This window comes from Narcine bancroftii, chromosome 6 (genome assembly GCF_036971445.1).
Source record: "Narcine bancroftii isolate sNarBan1 chromosome 6, sNarBan1.hap1, whole genome shotgun sequence".
Classification (NCBI taxonomy): domain Eukaryota; kingdom Metazoa; phylum Chordata; class Chondrichthyes; order Torpediniformes; family Narcinidae; genus Narcine; species Narcine bancroftii.
In genome coordinates, this window is record NC_091474.1 from 48,967,911 (window position 1) to 48,989,160 (window position 21,250).

The window sequence follows — 21,250 nt, forward strand, 5'->3', positions numbered from 1 at the left end:
GAGCAGGGTGAGTAGCCTCAATGACTATTGCTCACATCTACTGGGATGAAATGCTTTGAGAGGTTCATCATAGCCAGATTTAACTCATTCTCAAGTAAAGATCTGGACCCACTGCAATTTGTCTTCCCCCACAATCATTCCCCCTTCCTCTCCTCTCTTCTACTCCCACCCTTACCACTTTCCTCCCTCCCATTCTTACCCTCTCTTCTTTTCTTACTCCCTCTCCTTTGTCTCGCCACTTTCTTCTCTCCCCCTCTCTCCCCTTCCACCACTCTCTCCTTCTCTCGCCTTCCCCTCTCCTCTCTCTCTTCTCCCCCTCCACATCCCCCTCTCTCCCCTCCCTCCACATCCCCCTCTCTCCCTCCCCTCCCTCCCCCTCACCATCCCCCTCCCCTCCCCCTCCCCCTCCCCACCCCTCCCTCCCCCTCCCTATCCCCCTCCCTCCCCCTCCCCATCCCCCTCCCCTCCCCCTCCCCCTCCCCACCCCTCCCTCCCCCTCCCTATCCCCCTCCCCTCCCTCCCCCTCCCCATCCCCCTCTCATCCCCCTCCCCTTCTCATCTCCCCCCACCTCTCCCCTTCTCATCTCCCCCCACCTCTCCCCTTCTCATCTCCCCCACCTCTCCCCTTCTCATCTCCCCCCACCTCTCCCCTTCTCATCCTCATCCCCCACCTCTCCCCTTCTCATCTCCCCCCACCTCTCCCCTTCTCATCTCTCCCCACCTCTCCCCTTCTCATCCTCATCCCCCCCCCCCCCCCCACCACCACGTAGCTCCACTCCCTTTTAACCTCCCATTGCTACTGTGTCTACTCATACTCTGCCATCCACGGGTCCATGGTCCACCACCGCCAAAGGAAAGCGTGCGTCTCCTTCCGATCCCACTCAGGTGCCCGCTGACCAGGGCGATCGCGCCCGCAGGCACCTCTGGGAGATGGAGTCCACGCCGACCGGCGACCACCCCGGCAGTGCTGGGGGGGGGGGGGGGCAAGACCCAGGCGAACGCGGGGCGGGAAGGGGCAGGAGGAGAAGGAGCAGCGCCGCGCTCATTGGCTGCTCGCGCTTCCAAAAGAGGAGATCCGGGGCGATGCGGGCCGTGACGTCAGCGCGGAATGCTGGGGGTGTTCCGTGGGCGCGAGAGCGGGAGGCTGCGGCAGCGGTACGAGCGACGGACGGACGGACGGGCTGCTGCAGGGGATAACGCCGCGCAAAGCCCCCCCCTCCTCCCCTGATTTATTTATAGATAAAAGGCTTTAGTTCCCCTCTCTTCCTACCACCGCATCGGGAAAATAAAAAATGGTCGACCGCGAGCAGCTCGTGCAGAAAGCCCGGCTGGCTGAGCAAGCCGAGCGGTACGACGACATGGCAGCAGCAATGAAATCGGTACGTCTTTGTGGCCCCTGCTAATTCATTCTGTCTCCTCGCCGCCTCCCAGACGCCCGCTATCTTGTAATCTCTCACCTACCCCCGCCCGGCCGCCCCGACTCTGGTCAGGGCGATGCCGCAAAGCCGGAGCCGGTTTGTTAATGAATGAAGCTTCACACCAGCCTTTTGACGTATAATTGTTTTTTTAAGGAGGGCCCGTGGCAGGAGGGGGCCAGCGGAGACTTTTTTTTCTTCCTCTCTCTCTCTCCCCCCCCCCCCCACCTCCCTCTGTGGTTCAGTGGGGGCAGGGCCAGAAAATGACTAAGTCTAGAATTATCCAACTTTCCCTCTGGATTTTTACCCTAAATGCGACCTAAATGGGAGTGGGTGGGAGGAGAGGTCGCGTCTGTTTTAATTGGGGAGCGAGCTTGTCGGGGTCCCAATCCCATCCTTGCTCGGGGGTGAAATCTTGGGCAAGAAAACAACAGAATGCGGCTAATGCTGGCTGGGCGGTGCCTGAGCAGACATTTCTAGCGTTTTCTTCCATTGCACATCCTCGCTCCTACCCTGAAACGCATATTTAGACGCGGCAGCGGCGTGACTCCACTAATTCGTCCCACGGTTTGAAAAAAGTCCTCCAGCTACTCCTTTTCAGTGGTATCTGCAGAGCCTTCCTCTTGAGGAGGGGGGGGGGGGGAGAGAGGGATGGGATTGATCTCGAAATAGACGCTCTAAGTGTAGCTTAAAAAGGCAAGTTCTTTCCCCGGGGTGGTTGGAGGTCGCCCAACGTCTGCACTCTCTCCACCATCAGAATTTATTGTGGTCAAGTCACAAAATCAACGCACTTCCAATCTACCCCCCCTCCCCCCCCCAGCAAGTGGAGGCTGAAATGGTATTGGGGGGCATCTTTTTGTTCTCTTTCTCTCTCTTCCTTTCCCCCCCCATTACTCTGGAATGTAACGTCTATTTCTTGACAGCGAACAAAGCAGAAACTGGGAGGGAGCAATTCTGGAATATTCTTGCCAATGTGACACTGCAGGTATCCAAATTTCCCCAACCAGGTCTGCCAAGCCTGGCGAGTTCCCGTGGGGATTTTTGTATTAGTGCCCGTTTGATCTTGGCTGGTGGTGGGCCGGTTACTTGCAAATAGAAAAGACGAGACGCGTGTCGATTTTTTTGGCGCTGGGAGTGGCGCAGTCGTTGCTCCGCATACCCGTGCCTTTATTGCACCATTTGTTTCTTTGCAGTGTGAGGTACGCCCATGAAGCCCTTTTGTCAGCTGCATTCTGTCTGCCTTTTTAAATCACGTTTCGCATTTCAATTTTACAAATGACAAATCCCCGGAAGAGATTCCAAATCGCTTTTTGGTAAAACGAGTGGTTTAATTGTCACAGTGTGCAATTATTCCGAATGAGTGGCTCTTACCAATCGATAGGAACCGCGTCGTATGGTCAGGCGGTCTTATTTTGTGTCCAGGTTTTTGAATGACTGCTTATCATCCACGCCCGTTTTCTGCGCCATTGGGGTGTTTAGCGCACTACGATTTCGTGTCCGATTCCTCGAGCCGTGACATGATATTCGGCTAATGACTGAAGTGCATCCCGCGGAAGGTTTTTGGGACCCCGCCCAGGTCTTAACTTTATCAGAACCAAACAGCCCGTGGAAAACTGACCATATTTAACGAGAGTGTCTGCTTGGTGTGGTGATGGGCAGCGGAGGACATCCTCGGACAACTGATTTTCATAACCTGCCCTCTGTTGTAACCTCCTCCTTTGAGCTTTTAAGAGTTCTTCGTAGTTTAATGTCTGGTCAAGGAGAATTTGCCTTGCTGCCAGAACTTGCATTTTATTTCCTGAAGTGTCACTGCTCACTGGAATTGGGGTTTTCTTGAGTTGTAAAGGTATTTGACAGCATTCGCCCACCACTGGTGATGAATGGTTAAAAGTTGACATCTTGAGCATTGTAGCTTGTTATCAGAACTTTTTGGAAAATAAAGGGTGGCTTGGTGGCAATCATTGATTAGTTGGGAACACTGAGTGATTTTTAAAAAACCCCATAATGCGTTACATTCTTTATCCAGTGAAATAAGTGATCTAAAGGCTCAAACTTGCTCTTCACCTTATCATTTGCCACAGGTGTAAAGTTTAAAATGCTTGTGCCGTCTGCAAATGATGATTAAGATGGTCAACAATGGGGATTTGCTGTTGTTCAGTTGCACAAATTGGAAAACCATATGGGAACATTTTAATGCATGTAGCGAACTCTGGATAACAATGGCTTCAGGGTTTGTACTGGGTGATTTTTGCTAAGTGTTTTATCCTATGGTAAAGATTGCATTGGTAAATTCAACAGGTTCTTCGTATGACTGGCAGTCTAAATTTTACTGTGGACAGGTGTTTAATCAAAATGCAGCCTGAGTAAACTTTGGAAGTTAACACCATGCACTTTAAAATTGGTTTCTGTTCAGTTAATACTCTTGTTTGGCAAAGTTACTCTTTGGATCAATTAAAAATTCCTCATTTCATGCTGACCAATTGATAAAATATCAACTTTGAAACCCAGCAAGGATATTTATATGAACATATCAGGAACACAAATGTTGGCTTCAAATATTCAGCAAATGAGTCCTAAAGTCATAAGGCAAAGTGCAGACAAACCCACTGGATGAATCATGGTGGTCGCATACTCTATGAATCATTTTGGAAGTGGGAAGAAAGTGAATTGTTTGAAAATGGTGCCTACACTTTTAAGAATTGCATTATGCAGCAATTGCTTCTTAAAAGCAAAATGTCTTCAATTTTTAAGTAAAGGTTGAAAGATCTCCCTGCTCAAACAAATGCAAAAGTATGCAGCTTTTTGAAGCCTAAAATAGGTACCAAATGTTGGAAATGCTTAGCCGGTGCCATTTGTTTCAGACTGATGGACTTGCATAATATCTGACTGATACAGTCAGGAAAAGTGAGGATGGATAGACATGGTAATAGAGAACCAAAAGAATCTTTTAGGATAGAAATCAAATGATAAAAGGACAGGTAAAAGTGGACACATAAAGGCATGAAAATAGAGGCCTATTTGGTTACGACAAAGTAAAGGAGAAGGCTATTTACATTTGGCATGAAAGGTGTCTGAACACAATCCTGTTTAAAATTCTTGATAACTATTGAGGCCTTTAATGGATTTAAATGGTGTAGAATGCCTGAAGACTGCGTAGATAACTTGGCTGCTGGCTATTTAATATTTGCATAATTATGGGAAATTATAAATGAAATGTATGGGATGGTGGCTGCAGGTTGGCCAATCAGCATCGTGGGCCCAGGAATGAAGAAAATAGTCTTCTGCTGGGAGATGGTTGACAGGCTCAGTTTCCCTCCAGATGGATGGAGTGTCCGGTGCTTGTTTCAAGGCCTGCATAAGGTGGCACTTGGTTAAGTCCAGATGAGGGTTGAAAGCAGGGGCACAAGCAACTTTGCAGGAAGCAAAGCCAAGAAAGTTGATGGAAGATGTGGAAATGGAAACAAAAGATTTTGCTCTTAAGAATTGATTGCTTGAGAAATATGTAGGAAAAAGGAGCAGTCACGTGCCACTTAGATTCTCCATCTTGCTCAAATATTCATGACTGATCTTGAATCTAACTCCATATTTTCCATCTGATCCCCATGACTTTTGATTCTATTATTGCCCAGCAGTCTGTCCATCTATTTCGGAAACAAGAGAGGGACACTGTCCTCAAGTCTTGCATTTTCTTGATGCTCATCCAACCTTTCTCCACATGTAACAAGATGGTATTGCTGCTGTACATATTTACATAATTTGTCCCTCTCAGTGAAGAGAAATGATAGTGACTCCATGTTAATTGTCGTGACAGATGGTATGCTTGTAGGGATCTCTTCTGTCCTTGGCAGCTCAGTGTTCCTGGTAGATTCTTCCAGCTTTCATAACTGTATAGCCAATTTGACCTGTTGCAGTGATGATCCTGTTCTTATAAATATCTTTATTTATTGTTCTTGTGCCACTTAGGCCAAAATGTAATAAATGAATAACAATGAATGAATTGCATGGTGAATGCGTAATTTAAAATGGCTGGGGACAATTCTGAGGAGAAGTGACATGTATTGGGAGGGGGTTGCCAAGAGCCACATCTGGATACTTCTGTTTATTCAACTGTTTGGTGGTGTTGAGTATTGATTTTTTTTTTCAGTCAAAACATCCTTGCCCATGGATCAAACCATGCTTAGGAATTTGGCTACATTGAAACTCCAGCATAGTAACTCTTGTGGTCCTTTGGTGGAAAGCTCCATCTGGCGAAGCCTAATAGCTTGAATACGCATGAGATTGATCTCGGAAGCTAATCAGGCTCAGACCTGGTCAGCACTTGGAGGGGAGATTGCCTGGGAACACCAGGTGTTGTAGGTTTCTTGTGGCAAAAGTCAAAGAATTTCATGCATTTAACATTCTAAATGTAGTATTACAATACATTAATGGAACCTTTGTAAAATAAGCTATCAGAAGCCATGTGCTATTCCACTTGCTACTTTCCTGGTGATCCACTGACAGCATTGAATTTTTGACTGGGGTCATCTGATATTCTTGCTAATCATAATTAGCTCAAATTACCAGAGAGGTTCACTGATGTAACTGTTGTGGGATCTTGCTTAGTACAGCATTGCAACTGTGCTCCAGTGTTTAAGCTTTTGGTGAGGGTTGAATGTGTGTTTAAGCTTTTGGTGAGGGTTGAATGTGTGTTTAAGCTTTTGGTGAGGGTTGAATGTGTGTTTAAGCTTTTGGTGAGGGTTGAATGTGTGTTTAAGCTTTTGGTGAGGGTTGAATGTGTGTTTAAGCTTTTGGTGAGGGTTGAATGTGTGTTTAAGCTTTTGGTGAGGGTTGAATGTGTGTTTAAGCTTTTGGTGAGGGTTGAATGTGTGTTTAAGCTTTTGGTGAGGGTTGAATGTGTGTTTAAGCTTTTGGTGAGGGTTGAATGTGTGTTTAAGCTTTTGGTGAGGGTTGAATGTGTGTTTAAGCTTTTGGTGAGGGTTGAATGTGTGTTTAAGCTTTTGGTGAGGGTTGAATGTGTGTTTAAGCTTTTGGTGAGGGTTGAATGTGTGTTTAAGCTTTTGGTGAGGGTTGAATGTGTGTTTAAGCTTTTGGTGAGGGTTGAATGTGTGTTTAAGCTTTTGGTGAGGGTTGAATGTGTGTTTAAGCTTTTGGTGAGGGTTGAATGTGTGTTTAAGCTTTTGGTGAGGGTTGAATGTGTGTTTAAGCTTTTGGTGAGGGTTGAATGTGTGTTTAAGCTTTTGGTGAGGGTTGAATGTGTGTTTAAGCTTTTGGTGAGGGTTGAATGTGTGTTTAAGCTTTTGGTGAGGGTTGAATGTGTGTTTAAGCTTTTGGTGAGGGTTGAATGTGTGTTTAAGCTTTTGGTGAGGGTTGAATGTGTGTTTAAGCTTTTGGTGAGGGTTGAATGTGTGTTTAAGCTTTTGGTGAGGGTTGAATGTGTGTTTAAGCTTTTGGTGAGGGTTGAATGTGTGTTTAAGCTTTTGGTGAGGGTTGAATGTGTGTTTAAGCTTTTGGTGAGGGTTGAATGTGTGTTTAAGCTTTTGGTGAGGGTTGAATGTGTGTTTAAGCTTTTGGTGAGGGTTGAATGTGTGTAGTAGTAATATATGTGCTAGTATTCTATTGAGGAAGAGGAAATGGTTGTGGTCAGATTCTCTCAAAGCGAACACTGACTGGATCTGGGTCTTTGCCTCTAAATTGTAGGTCATCAGGTTGGAGAGGCAGCAGTTTGCATTGATGTGTATTTTTAATAACATTGTCTTGAAATTTCTTGCCAGGAAGAAATGTATTTAACTTTTATTTGAGTTCCAATGTTTCCACCAGAGGTAATGATCTCAACTTCTTTATAGCTGACAAAATCCTCAAACTTGGTACAACTAAAGTCAGCAAACTCCCATCAAGTCAAGTAATTGAGCTGTTTGGGTTTTCTACGGAGATTGGGAGCACTTGGTAATTACAACTGAAATGGCCAAGTTTCTGTAAGATGGTTGGTGATGTAAGATGTTAGGACTTCAAGAATACTGAAACACCTGACTGCACAGTTACTTTAAAGTGATATTTCAAGTTCTTGAAAAACATTTCAATTCCAAATTTAACCATGGCATGTGTTTGTAGCTTTAAGTTGTGTGAAATTAGCTGGAATATGATTGCCAATTACTATACAATTCATTCTTGTATGTTGAGTGAAGTATTTCAGCGCAGGCTAGTTCCTGTTTCTTCAGATTTGAGTTGCATAGTGCCCTCTTCCACTAATGATTAATTATCTGAACAGCATCTCTTGAAGGTGATGCAACCTCTTGGTTTTGGCTTTAATTTGTATGGTACATTGTTGTTGGTATGAGTGATTACTGATCTTCATCAGATATTGTAATATTTATTCATTGCATAGTCCACTGCTGCCATTGCTTGGGTCTACCCAAGTATCAAATAAATCATTGGAATTAGTGACAACTGCTCCATAGTAAGAGTTTTTTGTTTTACTAAAATGGATATCAAAATATTCTTATCCAGCACCTTTACAAAGGCCCAATGAAAATTCTAAAAATAGTTATCATGACCTTTTAAAGTCAATAATAATGTTTTTTTTTAATTTTTAAAAGTAGCATTGACATTTTGGTTTCAAATAGCATGGAGGATCACAAGTTGACCTTTTTAGTTCCAAGAGCAAGATGCTCAGATGGCTCCAAGTTGTAGAAGGGAGAATGGACAGTTTTGACCCAACAATGCCACTTTGAGGCCTGGGGAATGGTGTTTGCCATCACTGAGATTGGCCTTGATAATCTTGAGCTGCTGTGGGCAATTAAAGTACTTGTTTCATCGTTCACTTAAAGTAACGATAAGAACACAAGAAATTAATGGAGTAGGTCACTTGGCTTCTTTCTTGCTCTTCTGATCTCCTGATTTTCTTTTGTCTGAAAATGGAGAGCTATATGAATAGGATAGATTGAGGAATATGGGTCAAATGCCATATGCGGGTGGGACATTTTGGTCAGCGTAGGCAACTAGGGCTAAAGGGGTTGTTTTCATGATGTATGACTAACTCCATATCCCTTGTTTCCAATAATATCTCAAAAATCTTTTAGAATCTGTCTATAATGTATTATTTTGAGCTACTACAGTCCTCTTGGATAGCAAATTTCAAAGATGTACTCCCCTTCAACTGAAGGTACTTCTCATCTCTGCCCTGCATGGACCATCTCCGATGGTGGGACTATGACCCCTGATCTAGCAATCAAAGCTAGGGGAAGCATTTATCAAGTTGAGTCCAGGAAAAATTTTGTGCATTTTAACAGATGATTTCTCTCTTCAGAAATGCTGAAATTAAGCAATTTCAGACCTCTGTGCAATTAGAACAGTGCCAGTGACCGTACTCCTGTACTCACACAACCCTATGCAATTGTGGCACAAGGGCAGGTTCTTCCCCACTGCCATTGGGTTTCTGAATGATCACTGAACCATAGACACTGCCTTACTTTGACTTTTTGTGCACTACTTTCATTATTTTTGTAAAGTGATTTAAATAGTTTTGCTGTCGCAAAACCACAAATCTTGTGACTTGTTTGACAATAAATTCTGATTCTGAACTCAAAGCTATCCCTGTAGGTTACTGAAATAATGTCCAGCTGTCAGGCAGGATCACAAGTTAAAGGCTACGGATGCTACTTGACCTTAAACAATATTTTGTTTATTTCAGATTTCAAGAATCTGCATTTTTTATTTTCCCACTTGTCACTTCTGCGCAGTCAATTTACCTTTTTACTATGTCCCTTCATACATGTAGCAGATGCCAAAGCTACTTGCTGGTTTTAAATGCCTCTTTACCAATGTCCGTACTCTTTGGGGTGTGGGGTCAGGGAGAGAGTATGGAAGTTTCACATCACTCTGTGCAAGGGGAAAATTTACATCCTGGGGTGGGGTTTCACTTCTGAATGGTCTAGCTCTAATTTTAACATTTAAAGGTTTTATTCACTACTGGAGTACCTTTTTGCAACCCTTCAAATTCTTACCATCTTAACTAAACTAACTGCTGTTTGGGCTTTTTAGGTTATTATGTCACTTCATTTAGCTAGCTACCCCTTCTCTTCCACCCCCCCCCCATGCTTGCATACTCTGCTTTAGATGAACTGTGACAAGAATCTTTTTATTCTAGCGTACTTTGTAGAATAAACCTGCACAAATCATCAGTTCTTTCCAAAATGTTGATTTGATTAGGATTGGGTAAAGGAGTTTAAGGATTTGATATGGACACAGCAAAATTTCATGAGTTATTTTATTCGAGACAGCACCCCATCTGAGTAAAAGAGTTGGACTTGCATTATATAGCATTCAAATATGATCAATAGCAGCCTTCCTGGCTGGAAGGATAACAATCTGTAATTACTCTTTAGACATTAAATATTCAGCATGTGTTGTGCAAAGGTTGAAATATTTGGCTTTGAGATAAATTGTTTGAATTTTTTTTGTCTTAAGTAATGAATTTTTTTTTTAGAAGACAGAGGATAGGCTAAACAAGCTTGTTCAGTCTATCCAGTTTCAGGATGCGAGTTGAAGCTTAATGAGACTGAAAGTTGAGATGCTATCCAATTGAGCCCAATAAATGGACATTTTCCTTGGTGGGCACTTAAAAGTCAGCAGGTCTGTCCTGACCAATGCTTGGACCATCAATAAAACCCACAGAAATCCTATGACATTCAATGAAACTAAATCTCCATGTTGAGCTGTGGCCAATGATACCAGAGTTTGGATGGTTTGCTTGCCTAAGATTATCAAATAGATCTATTTGTATAGAAACTGGGAAAGGGGAGATCATTTAGCATTACTCTACAGGCCCCCAAACAGTGGTGATAAATCAGGAAATTGAAGGTATATGTATGAATGAAAAGTTTATTATTGTGTATGTAAGTACAGATGCAATGAAACTCTTCCATGTTGCAGCTTCCCTGGTTCAAACAACAATTCTGGAGAAAGTAAACATCAGGAATGCTCTAGCACACACGTCAAACTCTGGCCCGCGGGCCAAATTTGGCCCGCCATATAATTATATTTGGCCCGCAAGATCATTTCAAAAATGTATTAGAGGTGGCCCGCCCTGCAGCAAGAACCGATGCTGTTTTTTGGTAATGTCACCCCCACCATCCTCCCCCTTCATTGCACATCCTTCCCCATTGTAACACGAGAAATTGTAACATGAGAAGTCTGTTGATGTCATCAGCCGGCAAGCCAGTTGGAAGGCTCCCCGCACAACCAGTCACTTCTCCCACCTGTCGAGCGGTGCGGCGGATTGGCGAGCGCCTGTGATTTCCTGTCGGTGCGACGGGCATGGCAGGCTGCGCATGGCCCCAGGGCAGCGTGAGCCCTGCGTGACTGGCACCGGTCGTCACAGTCTTCAGCGCTTGCACCCGCACGGACCCCAGGGACGGCTGGTTTGTCCCTGCACATGAAGAGAGAGATGGTGGCTGTCCGCAAAGGCTGATCGGCAGCGCGCTGGGCCTGAGTGGGTGGGTAAGCAGGGGTGGGCAGAGGGTGTAGGTGAGGAGTAATGGGCAGGGGAAGTTATGGTGGTGCGAGGGGCAGTTAGAGGGAGGGATGAGTAGAAGGAGGGGTGGATAGGGAAGAGGTAAAAGGGGAGGGGCAGGGCGAGTAGGGGAGGGGTGATTAGAGGGTGAGAAGACGGGTAGAGGGAGGAACAGGTTGAGGGGAGAGGCAGTAGAGGGGCGTGTATAGGATGGGGTGGGTAGAGGCGGAGCGAGTGGAGTGAAGGGTGAGTGGAGGTTGGGTAAAGGACTGGTCAAGTAGAGGGATGGTGGGTCGAGGGTGAATAGAGGCCTAGAGCCTGAGGAGTGAGCAGGAAATGCTGAGTCCTGATGCAGGCCAAAATGGACACAGCCTGTGAATGCGGACTACATCTCCACAGGGACCAAATATGTTTCCCTCAAGTCAAGCAAAGGGTGAACTTGAGCTACCTACTCCTGACCTGTAACATTATCCTCCTAAAGTTATATCCTAAAGTTTAACATTACATATGTTGAAAGAAGAGAAAACTTGCACATGTTGTTGAAAATTTTCAATAAATATTTAGTTCGGCCCTCGACGTAGTCCAAGTTTTTAATTTTGGCCCTCTGTGAATTTGAGTTTGACACCCCTGCTCTAGCATGAAACTTTGATTGCCTTGTACTATGTATGCTGTGTAACCTGCTGAGTTCGCCACCACTTTTGTGTTCTGCACTGTTAGAGGACATGCATGACATCACATACAATCCTGAGATTCTTTTTCCACTTATTGATAGTGCAAAAAAAACTGTACTTAATATGCATATGTAAATAAATTTAAAAAAAAAATTGTTAACAAAATGCAATGCAGAGAGAGAAACAAAAACCAATCAAGTGTTAAAATAAGAGTCCTTAAATAAGTGAGTCTGGTGGAGGGATAGCAGCTGTTCCTGACCTGGTGGGGTGAGTCTTGTAGTACCTATACCTCTCCTTCGATGTACTCGAGCTGGCAGAGTCCACAAGCATCGAATCCATGCTGCTGAAGACCCAACTGCGCTGGGTGGGTCATGTCTCCAGAATGGAGGACCATTGCCTTCCCAAGATCGTGTTCTATGGTGAGCTCTCCACTGGCCACAGAGACAGAGGTGCACCAAAGAAAAGGTACAGGACTGCTTAAAGAAATCTCTTGGTGCCTACCACATTGACCACCGGCAGTGGGCTGATATTGCCTCCAACCGTGCATCTTGGCACCTCAGAGTTCGGCGGGCAAAACCTCCTTTGAAGAAGACTGCAGAGCCCATCTCACTGACAAAGTCAAAGGAGGAAAAACCCAACACCCAACCCCAACCAACCAATTTTCCCTTGCAACCATGCCTGCCTGTCCCACATCGGACTTGTCAGTCACCAACGAGCCTGCAGCAGACGTGGACATACCCCTCCATAAATCTTTGTCCGCGAAGCCAAGCCAAAGATACCTCTCCTGATGATGGCAGTGAGAACACCGCATGTGGTAGGTGATGTGGCTCCTTAATGATTGTTGCTGCTCTCTGACAGCAGCATTCCCCATGGATGTTCTCAACAGTGGGGAGAGTTTTGCCTGTGATGACCTGAACTGTGTCCACTATCTTTTCCAGGGATTGTGCTCAGGGGTATTGGTGTTCCCATACCACTGTGATGCAACCAGTCAGCACATCTGCAGAAATTTGCCAGGGTTTCTGATGTCATACCAAATCTCCACAAGTTCCTCAGGAAGTGGGGCACTGACAGGCTTTCTTCATGATTCTATTACTGTTGGGTTCAGGAAAGATCATCTGAGATAGTGACTCCTAAGAACTTAAATTTAATTTGCTCACCCTCTCCATCTCTGATCCCCAAATAATCACTAGATCATACACTCTGGTTTTCCCTTCCTGAAGTCAACAATTAGCTCCTTGGTTTTGGTGACATTGAGTGCGAATTTATTGTTAGTGCACCATTCCACCAAGTTTTCAATCTCTTCTATATGCTGACTCATTGCCCCTTTTTGTACAGCCCACTACCAAATTTGTAGATGTTGTGATTGTACTGAGCCACATAGTCATGGGTTGTAGGGAGTAGAGCAGGGGCTAAAAACACACCCCTTTGGTTCTCTGGTACTGATGGATATTGTGGAAGAGATGTTCTTCCCAATTATCACTGATTGTGGTGTGGTGAGGAAATCCAAGGGTAGTTGAATCCTAGGTCTTGGAGTTTATTCATCAATTAATATCTCTTGTTAGCTATACTAACATTGTTATTATGCATTTGCAGATGCTGGGGTCTAGAAAAGATGCATACTTCAGGATGCTCTTTATCAACTACAGAATGGCATTTAACGGTATTGTCCCCTTACCAGCGAATTAGCACACATTCCATTTGCAGTTAAATGCCATTCTGTAGTCGATAAAGAGCATCCTGATGTATGCATCTTTTCTACACGTCCGCATCTGCAAATGTGTAATAACAATGTTGCTGTAACTAACATGCTGCTATAACTTTTGCTATGGGGAGGAGATGTAGATAGGCTGTGTGAATGAGTGAGGACCTTGCAGATGGAGCATGGTGTAGAAAGTAGGAGGTTATTTGTTGTGGGGGGGGGGGGAAATAAATGAAACGGCTGAGTTTGAAGTGGTAAGATTGAAAAGTGATGTTCAGAGGGACTTCAGTGTCCTTGTGTGCATCATTGAATTTTAGAAGGCAGATACAGCAATAAATTTTAAGGCAAAAATGTGTTTGCTGTTATTTGAAGATTTGAGTGTGAGAGAATATTGGAATTACATAGGGTATTGAGAGACTATATTTGAAATTGCTCTGATGTACAAAGTGTATGTAAAACTTGAGCTGTAGTGAGCGTTCCTCAGATTGATTCCTGGATGACTGGTGGAAGTTGGATGTGGTTATACTCCCTTCGCTTGAGAAGAATTGAGAGGCAACATTGAAAATTCAAATAAAGGATGCAGTAAATGCTGGGATGATGATTCCCTTTGTATTTGGAATTGTGGCAGCCAATCAGGACTGATTTGAGGAGTATGCTTCCATCCACAGGACAGTGAATCTTTGGTGCAAAAGAGCTCTGAAACTCAGTTAGGGTATTCAAGATGTGGATATTTTTGGGTAGCAAGAAAAGGATATCAAATGGGGTAGCATACTGGTGCAGTGGTTAGTGCAACACTTACAGTGCCAATGACTCTGGTTCAAATCTGCTGTCTGTATGGATTTTGCTTGGGTTTCCTCCCACCCTTCATAACGTAGAGGGGTTGTAGATTGATTGGTGTATTTCAGTAGCATGGGCTGGAATGCATGCCTGTGTAATTTAATTTCAAAATGAGAGCTATGGGGTTAGTACAAGCCAAATTGACGACTATGTATGTGTTGAAAAGTTCTAATCGGTTTGTTATGGAGAGACCAGGTGTAACTTGGACATGCAATCACCATTAACAGAATGGAGACTTGAACCAGTCCAGCAGTTTTTTTTTGTTTGTTTTTTTTTAAATTTATTTTTCACACCATAAATCACATTAGCCATGATATACACTATTTCTTTTTCACACATATACAGTGACTTTTTCTCCCCCCCCTTCCTCCCAAACTACCCCCCCACCCCCCCCTCTCATCCATTTTAGGTATACAATCTAGGTTGCATTAAGCCAGTCAGACAATGTTGTCATTCAACAAAATTACACCAGAAATTCTACTGAGTCCATTCTTTTCTTTCCTTCTCCTTCCATCAACTTGGGTAATGTTTGTCCCCGGTAGGTTTTCGCTATTGTATTTAATGTAAGGCTCCTATACTTGTTCGAATATTTCAATATTATTTTTTAACCTATGTTATTTTTTCTAATGGAATACATTTATTCATTTAAATTTAGTAGTTTCTTCCTTTTAATTTGGTTATGTATTCCATTAATATTTAAAGACATATAGTTCAGCGTAGCCCTTTTATATTTTGTTTATCTTCTCTTTCCGTTTTTCCATCATTACCTTTCCTCCTTTTCCATTTCTGTTTTCTTATTTTCAACTCTTTATAAGACAACATTCCTACAACATCCAACATTTTCCTTATTCTCCTATTTCTATCTTATTTATCCCCAATCTCCCCTTCACCTCCTGAGTTGTCCTTTATCCCTTGTCGGACAACCACATCTCCCCTCTCCATTTGGATTTGCGAATCCACTCGCAAGCGTCAACTGATTTTGCAGTGACCGCTATTTCCCCCCTCCCCGCCTCCCCCAGAAAAGATTTCACTTTTCATATGTCACAAAGGTCACTCTTTTAATTCCCTCCTTATTCTCTCTATTCCATCACCTTCCCTTATTAATTCTTGTCTATACTATCTATATTTTCCTCTAAGTACAGATACATTCACGTATGCTCATTGTCTCTATTCACTCTTATACCTCTTTACCCGCATACATATCAATCGTGATCATTTTTACTCTCATTACCCGTCTTCATCCCTCAGTCTATTTTTGTCTTTACCCACATACATATCAATCGTGATCATTTTAACTCTCATTACCCGTCTTCCTCCCTCAGTCTATTTTTGTAATTGTTCTGCAAATTTTCGTGCTTCTTCTGGATCCGAGAATAGTCTGTTTTGTTGTCCTGGAATAAATATTTTCAATACCGCTGGATGCTTTAGTATAAATTTATACCCTTTCTTCCATAAAATCGCCTTTGCTGTATTGAACTCTTTTCTCTTCTTTAGGAGTTCAAAACTTATATCTGGATAAATGAAGATTTTTTGCCCTTTATACTCCAGTGGTTTGTTGCCCTCTCTTACTTTTTCCATTGTCTTCTCCAGTACCTTTTCTCTTGTAGTATATCTTAGGAATTTTACTACAATAGATCTTGGTTTTTGTTGTGGTTGTGGTTTAGAGGCCAATACTCTATGTGCCCTTTCTATTTCCATTTCTTGCTGTAGTTCTGGACATCCTAGGGTCTTAGGGATCCACTCTTTTATAAACTCCCTCATATTCTTGCCTTCTTCATCTTCCTTAAGGCCCACTATCTTTGTTATTTCTTCTGTTATGGTTTTCCATTGTATCTATTTTTTGAGCTAGTAGTTCTTGTGTCTCTTTAGTTTTTTTATTAGATTTCTCCAATTTCTTTTTTAAGTCTTCTACCTCCATTTCTGCTGCTACTGCCCGCTCTTCCATCTTGTCCATTTTCTTTCCCATTTCTGTTAAGGTCATCTCCATTTTATTTATTTTCTCTTCTGTGTTGTTTATTCTTTTTCTTAAATCCTTAAATTCCTGTGTTTGCCATTCTTTAAATGACTCCATGTATCCTTTAATAAGAGCAAGTATATCCTTTACCTTGCCTTTCTTTTCTTCTTCTATTTCCCTGTACTCTTCCTCTTCTTCTTCCTCTGGGTTGACCATCTGTTGTTTCTTTGGTGCCCTTTCCTCCTCTTCTTTCTTGTTTCTATTGTCTTCTGTGGTCTCTTCTTGCTGCAGGTGTTCTGCAGCTGTCGTTGCCGGCTGTGGAGATCGACTCCCCAGCTGGTCCCCCCTCCCATCGGTGTGTTTTTTTTCCTTCGCATCGCGCATGCGCGAAGTACTCGGCTCTGAGGGAGCGGGTTTCTCTCTCCGCAGCGGGCCTCTTCGGACAGGTAAGGCCTTCACCTTTTTCCTCCTTTGGCTTCTCTTCCTCTCTTCTTACCGTTGCTTTCGATTTTTCTTTTTTGTCGCCATCTTCTTTCCACCTTTATACTCACTTTTCTGTAACTTTTATTTCTGTGCCTTTGTGTTTTCCTTTGTTTTTCCCGACTTTTCTGGAGAGGGCTGGAGTTCACCGTCCGGCCACTACTCCATCACTTGACTCCTCCCCAGCAGTTTGTTGAAAGGACCAACATCACCCCTGGCTGTGTTGTTGCAGATGGGGCAGGAAACCAGTTTGGTTCATTCAGGGCTTAATTGATGTCACTTGCAGGTTTGAACTTGATTTGCTCTTGAGTTACTCTTGCTTTTCATCTTGCAAATGAAAGTCTAGCCACCTGCCCATTCCTATGAGAAAAATTAAGCATTAATTGTTACTAAAATATGCAGTGAGCCCTCCAATTTAAAAAAAAAACACTATTCTGAAGCCTGTTGCACTGACGGGTGAATTGTTGACCAAATTCGGCACGAGTTTATCTTTCAGGAGCTTGATGTGCAAGCCACAACAGGAAGAGAATTCAATAATGTCAAGATTGGAGGGCTTTCAGGTTGGGAGCAGAGATGGAGGAGGCTTTCATGCTGCAAATCTAAATCTTCCTACTGGAAAGGAACTCGTCTGCAGAGCAAACGGGAAACTATTCACACTATGTCACTTCTGCAATAGAAGCAAAGTCAACCTGACTTCACTCATTGAGTTGCAATATCGAGATGGCTCTGGAGTATGTGCATATTCAGGGGCAGAACACCAAGCTAGTACCAGGTAATAAACAGTCAAAACTTTCTATACTCAAATGGTACAGGTGGAACCTCTAATCCAGTGTTGTCAGGACCTGGCCATTGCTTGACCACAGAAAATGCCGGAAACCAAAATTGATCACTCAAGGAACAGGAAGTGAGATTAAAGGGTAACTTTAGTGAGCTATCTAAAACAATGGTGGCCTCCATAGGGTTCTATGAATGGAGTTTAAAGCCACCACCGCAATCATTCTGACCACATTTTATACAGCTGGATTAAGGTTGTAAAGTGCAGGCTTTTCTTTCACTGTGAAAGTGAATATACACATTTCAACTCACTTTCTGCTTTCCATATACTAAAAATCTTAATGTCTTAAAATGTGAAGTTGAAGGAAGAAGTCAATGCAGGCATAAATGAGTTGTTTGAGATTAAGAGGAGGGTTGTTTTAGCCCTCTTGAAGGTCTGAGGCTGTAGTTCCTATTTGATTCCAAAGGCACATGATCACAGGAACAATTTTATAGGACTAAATCAAATGATACAATTATATAAACTGGGTCAATTGATTTTAAACTATAACACTTCCCATGGGATATGCCAAATGTTCTAATTCATTTTTCAAGTCATAAATTGCTTTAACAATTATTTTAACTTTTACTCCAAAAATAAAACATTGCATTTAATTTATTTTTGTTGTGTGGATATATTCTAATTGTTGAAAAGTACTAATGTTTGTTTTTCATGCTCCTAAATCAAGGGCCAGGTGTAATTTGGACATGCATCTATTCTGTTTATTGCTTGAATGTAGGAAGCCAAATGCCTCTCATAATGAGTGAGGAGGGGCTTTGTTTTTAATCCCTCAAGGCTCTCAAAATGCCAGCTGCAGGATAGCCAGCTGCTTTCATCCATTGTACTTTCATCCCTGATGCTTAAAACTTACTTTCTTTCAATATTTTTTATTGAATTTTATATAACAGTACATACAGGAATGAGATCTAAAACTAATACAAACTAATAGAGCAGATGAGCACTGCCAGAGGAAAAAAATATAATTTTTCTTATGCACCAGTATTATTCCTAGATAAATTGGAAAAAGAGAAAAATAGTTAACTAATCTAAACCTCCAACCATTCCTAAGTTGCATGGCAATATGGGAAAAAAAGACTGCCAGGAAAAATGGACACATAAAAGAATCTGATGCTGTGAAAATAATTTTTATAAAAACCTAAAGATTGGGAAAGTTTAAATTTGAGCCATTTGTGGAACATATTTTCTCCAATATATGACCTCATGAAACCATTGATTATGAGTGGGCGAGACTGCATCTTTCAATCTGATCAAAAGAACGTCTCTCAATAAGAGGCGAAGGCTAATACATGACATTAAAATGAAGGCAATTTCACTACCTTCTGTTCAACCATCCCAAACAAGGCCACCAACTGGGCTGGTGCTAGGTTAAAATTAATAATTCTTGATAATGTACAAAAAACCACTTCCCAATATGGCAAGGGTCAAACAAGACCAAAACACATGAATTAATGATATGTCCTCATTCTTGCATCTTGCACAGAAATATTAGGATAAATACGAGCTAATTTAACTTTAGACGTACAAGCTCCATGCACAACTTTGAACTGGAACAGTGAATGATGGGCACAGAGAAGATGTATTAACCAACTTAAAAGTAAAGCTCCAAGAATCATTAGAAATATGAAGATCTCGCTCTTGTGCCCTTTTAATTTTATCCACTGAAACATGCCTTGATTTCAGTGGAACATCATATGCAATAGCTATTAACCTTTCCTGAGATGGTTGAAGATGGTAACTTGTTTCTATCAAATTTATAACATGAACCTGCTAAATTTTGTAAATTGAAAATGGACAAAGAAAGTCCCTAATCTGCAAATGTATAAAAACATGTGAATTTGGTAAATTAAATTTAAAAGAAAGTTGCACAATAAGTTATCAATAAATCATAAAAATGTTTAATATCTAATCTGGACCATTCCTGAAAAACAGAATCCATCAAAGAAGGTTGAAAAAATCTTTGATAAAGTAGGACTGAAAAGAAGAAACCTTTGGAGCCCGAATGTTTTCTAAACTGAAACCAAATCCTAATTGTATGTTTAACCATTAGATTATCAATCTTTTTATCAATAGGAAAAGGCCGAGGTTCTCCAAGTATTGAAGCAATAGAAAATTTCTGGGTTGTATTCTGCTCTAGATCAACCCAAGCAGGGCCACCCACTTTACTATCATAAAATAACCAAATTATAACTGACAGCCCAATAATAAAATCTGAAATTGGGTAGAGCCAAGTCTTCATTTTTAATGTTTTGGAGAAAAACTTAACCAAGGACATTTATTTTTCCAAATATATGATGATTTGATGGAACCAAGTGATGCAGAAAAAAGTTTCAGAACAAAAATTGGAGTAGTTTGAAGAAATATAAAAATGTCACCGAAATATTCCACATAAGCCCTTTTCACACTTGCCAGTGGTCCCAGGAATTGGCCAATTGGCCTTTAAAGTGGCAAGTGTGAAAGCAAAATCTACTCAATGATGGCGTCAGATGACATAATCTCACACCAGGGATTGCCAGCCTTGACCCCTAGTACAATCCCTGGAGTCTGCAGACACCAGCATTGCGATCACGCAAGTGTGAAATGGGCAATTGCTTTGCAGGCACTCCTATTAAAGGTAGAACTTACCAAACACTGGGATAAACCCTTGTAAGTGTGAAAGCGTTCAGTGTCCCAGTTAGGAGTGGTCTAGTGTGAAAGGCCAAACCCCCATTCCTATCCTGGGACACTGAATGACAGATTTACTGGGATGCAAGTATGAAAAGGGCTTTAATGATTTTAATTCATCCAATTAAGGACATCAAAAGAGGAGAACACTGGGATAAAGATTTCTTCACCTGATTTTAATAAAGCAAATGTTTGATTCTTGGTAATCGTAACACCAAAGTGTATAAATTGGGTTTTAGCAATCTTAAAAGGGGACTAATGTTCAAAAGAAATAATTTGCTCTTTTGTAAATTTAATTTGTATCCAGAAAACTGACTGCTAAATTGCTGAAATAATGTTAGTAGACCAGGAATTGAAGATTTAGAATGTGATACAAAAAGCAAAAGGTCGTCAGCGTAAAGAAACTTTATGAACCAATCTTCTTTTAAAAAAAAATACCTGAAGTTCTTTAAGATAGTGATTTCCAAAGTGGACGTTGCTGCCCCTGGCGCTATGGAAAGGGGGCAGCCGGGATGGTGAAGAGGGGGGTGAATGTTGGTTTGTTTCTTGACATGGACACACACCACATTCACGTCTGCATGGGCCAACGCTCTAGGTTGGTAAGAATTTCAAATTATCTTCAGGGTGTAATGTACATATAAATTGTGTATAAATGCACTGAGCCCCAACCACCTGCCCATTGAACTTCCAAGGCCTGTTCTCAGATTCTTGCTCTGGCTGCCCGCCCATCGAGCACCTGATGGCCCTGAAGCCAGTGTAGTTACAGTTGAGATGTAAATTTACCCTTTCATATTGCTAGATATAAATGGTTTGCAAAAAAATTTTGTGAAATGCATATGCTTGTATATAATAGATTTGTTGTTTGAAATTCTTGATAGACCCATCACCGAGAAAGGGATGCGTGTTTGTATGTTTGGGGGGGGGGGGTGTGGGGGAAGAGTAAGAAAGAGTTCTAGGGGCTTGGAAGCCAAGGGGGTGGCAAAAGAAATTTGGGAACCACTGCTCTAAGACTAAATTAAACAACAAAGGACTGAGGGCATCCCTGTCTAGTCTCATGATAAAGTTTAAAAGGTTTAAATAATATAACATTAGTAAGAATAGAAGTAACAGGAGAGGAGTATAATAACAATCCATGAAATAAATGTGGGGCCAAAATTAAACTTTTCTAATATTGCAAATAAATATTTCCG

General features: G+C 42.2%; 1 protein-coding gene across 3 annotated transcripts in view; it reads left to right on the plus strand.

Annotated features, from left to right (window-relative positions):
* The first annotated feature begins 1,099 nt into the window (after positions 1-1,099).
* LOC138736070 (14-3-3 protein gamma-B) overlaps positions 1,100-21,250 on the plus strand; it is a 60,662-nt gene continuing 40,511 nt past the window's right edge. The window contains exon 1 of one of the 3 annotated variants that reach the window (XM_069884945.1): positions 1,100-1,379. In XM_069884945.1, the coding sequence (XP_069741046.1) occupies positions 1,293-1,379 (87 nt within the window). In that variant the 5' untranslated portion in view covers positions 1,100-1,292. The remainder of the gene's footprint in view (positions 1,380-21,250) is intronic. The other 2 variants (XM_069884947.1, XM_069884946.1) reach the window with 2 other exon arrangements.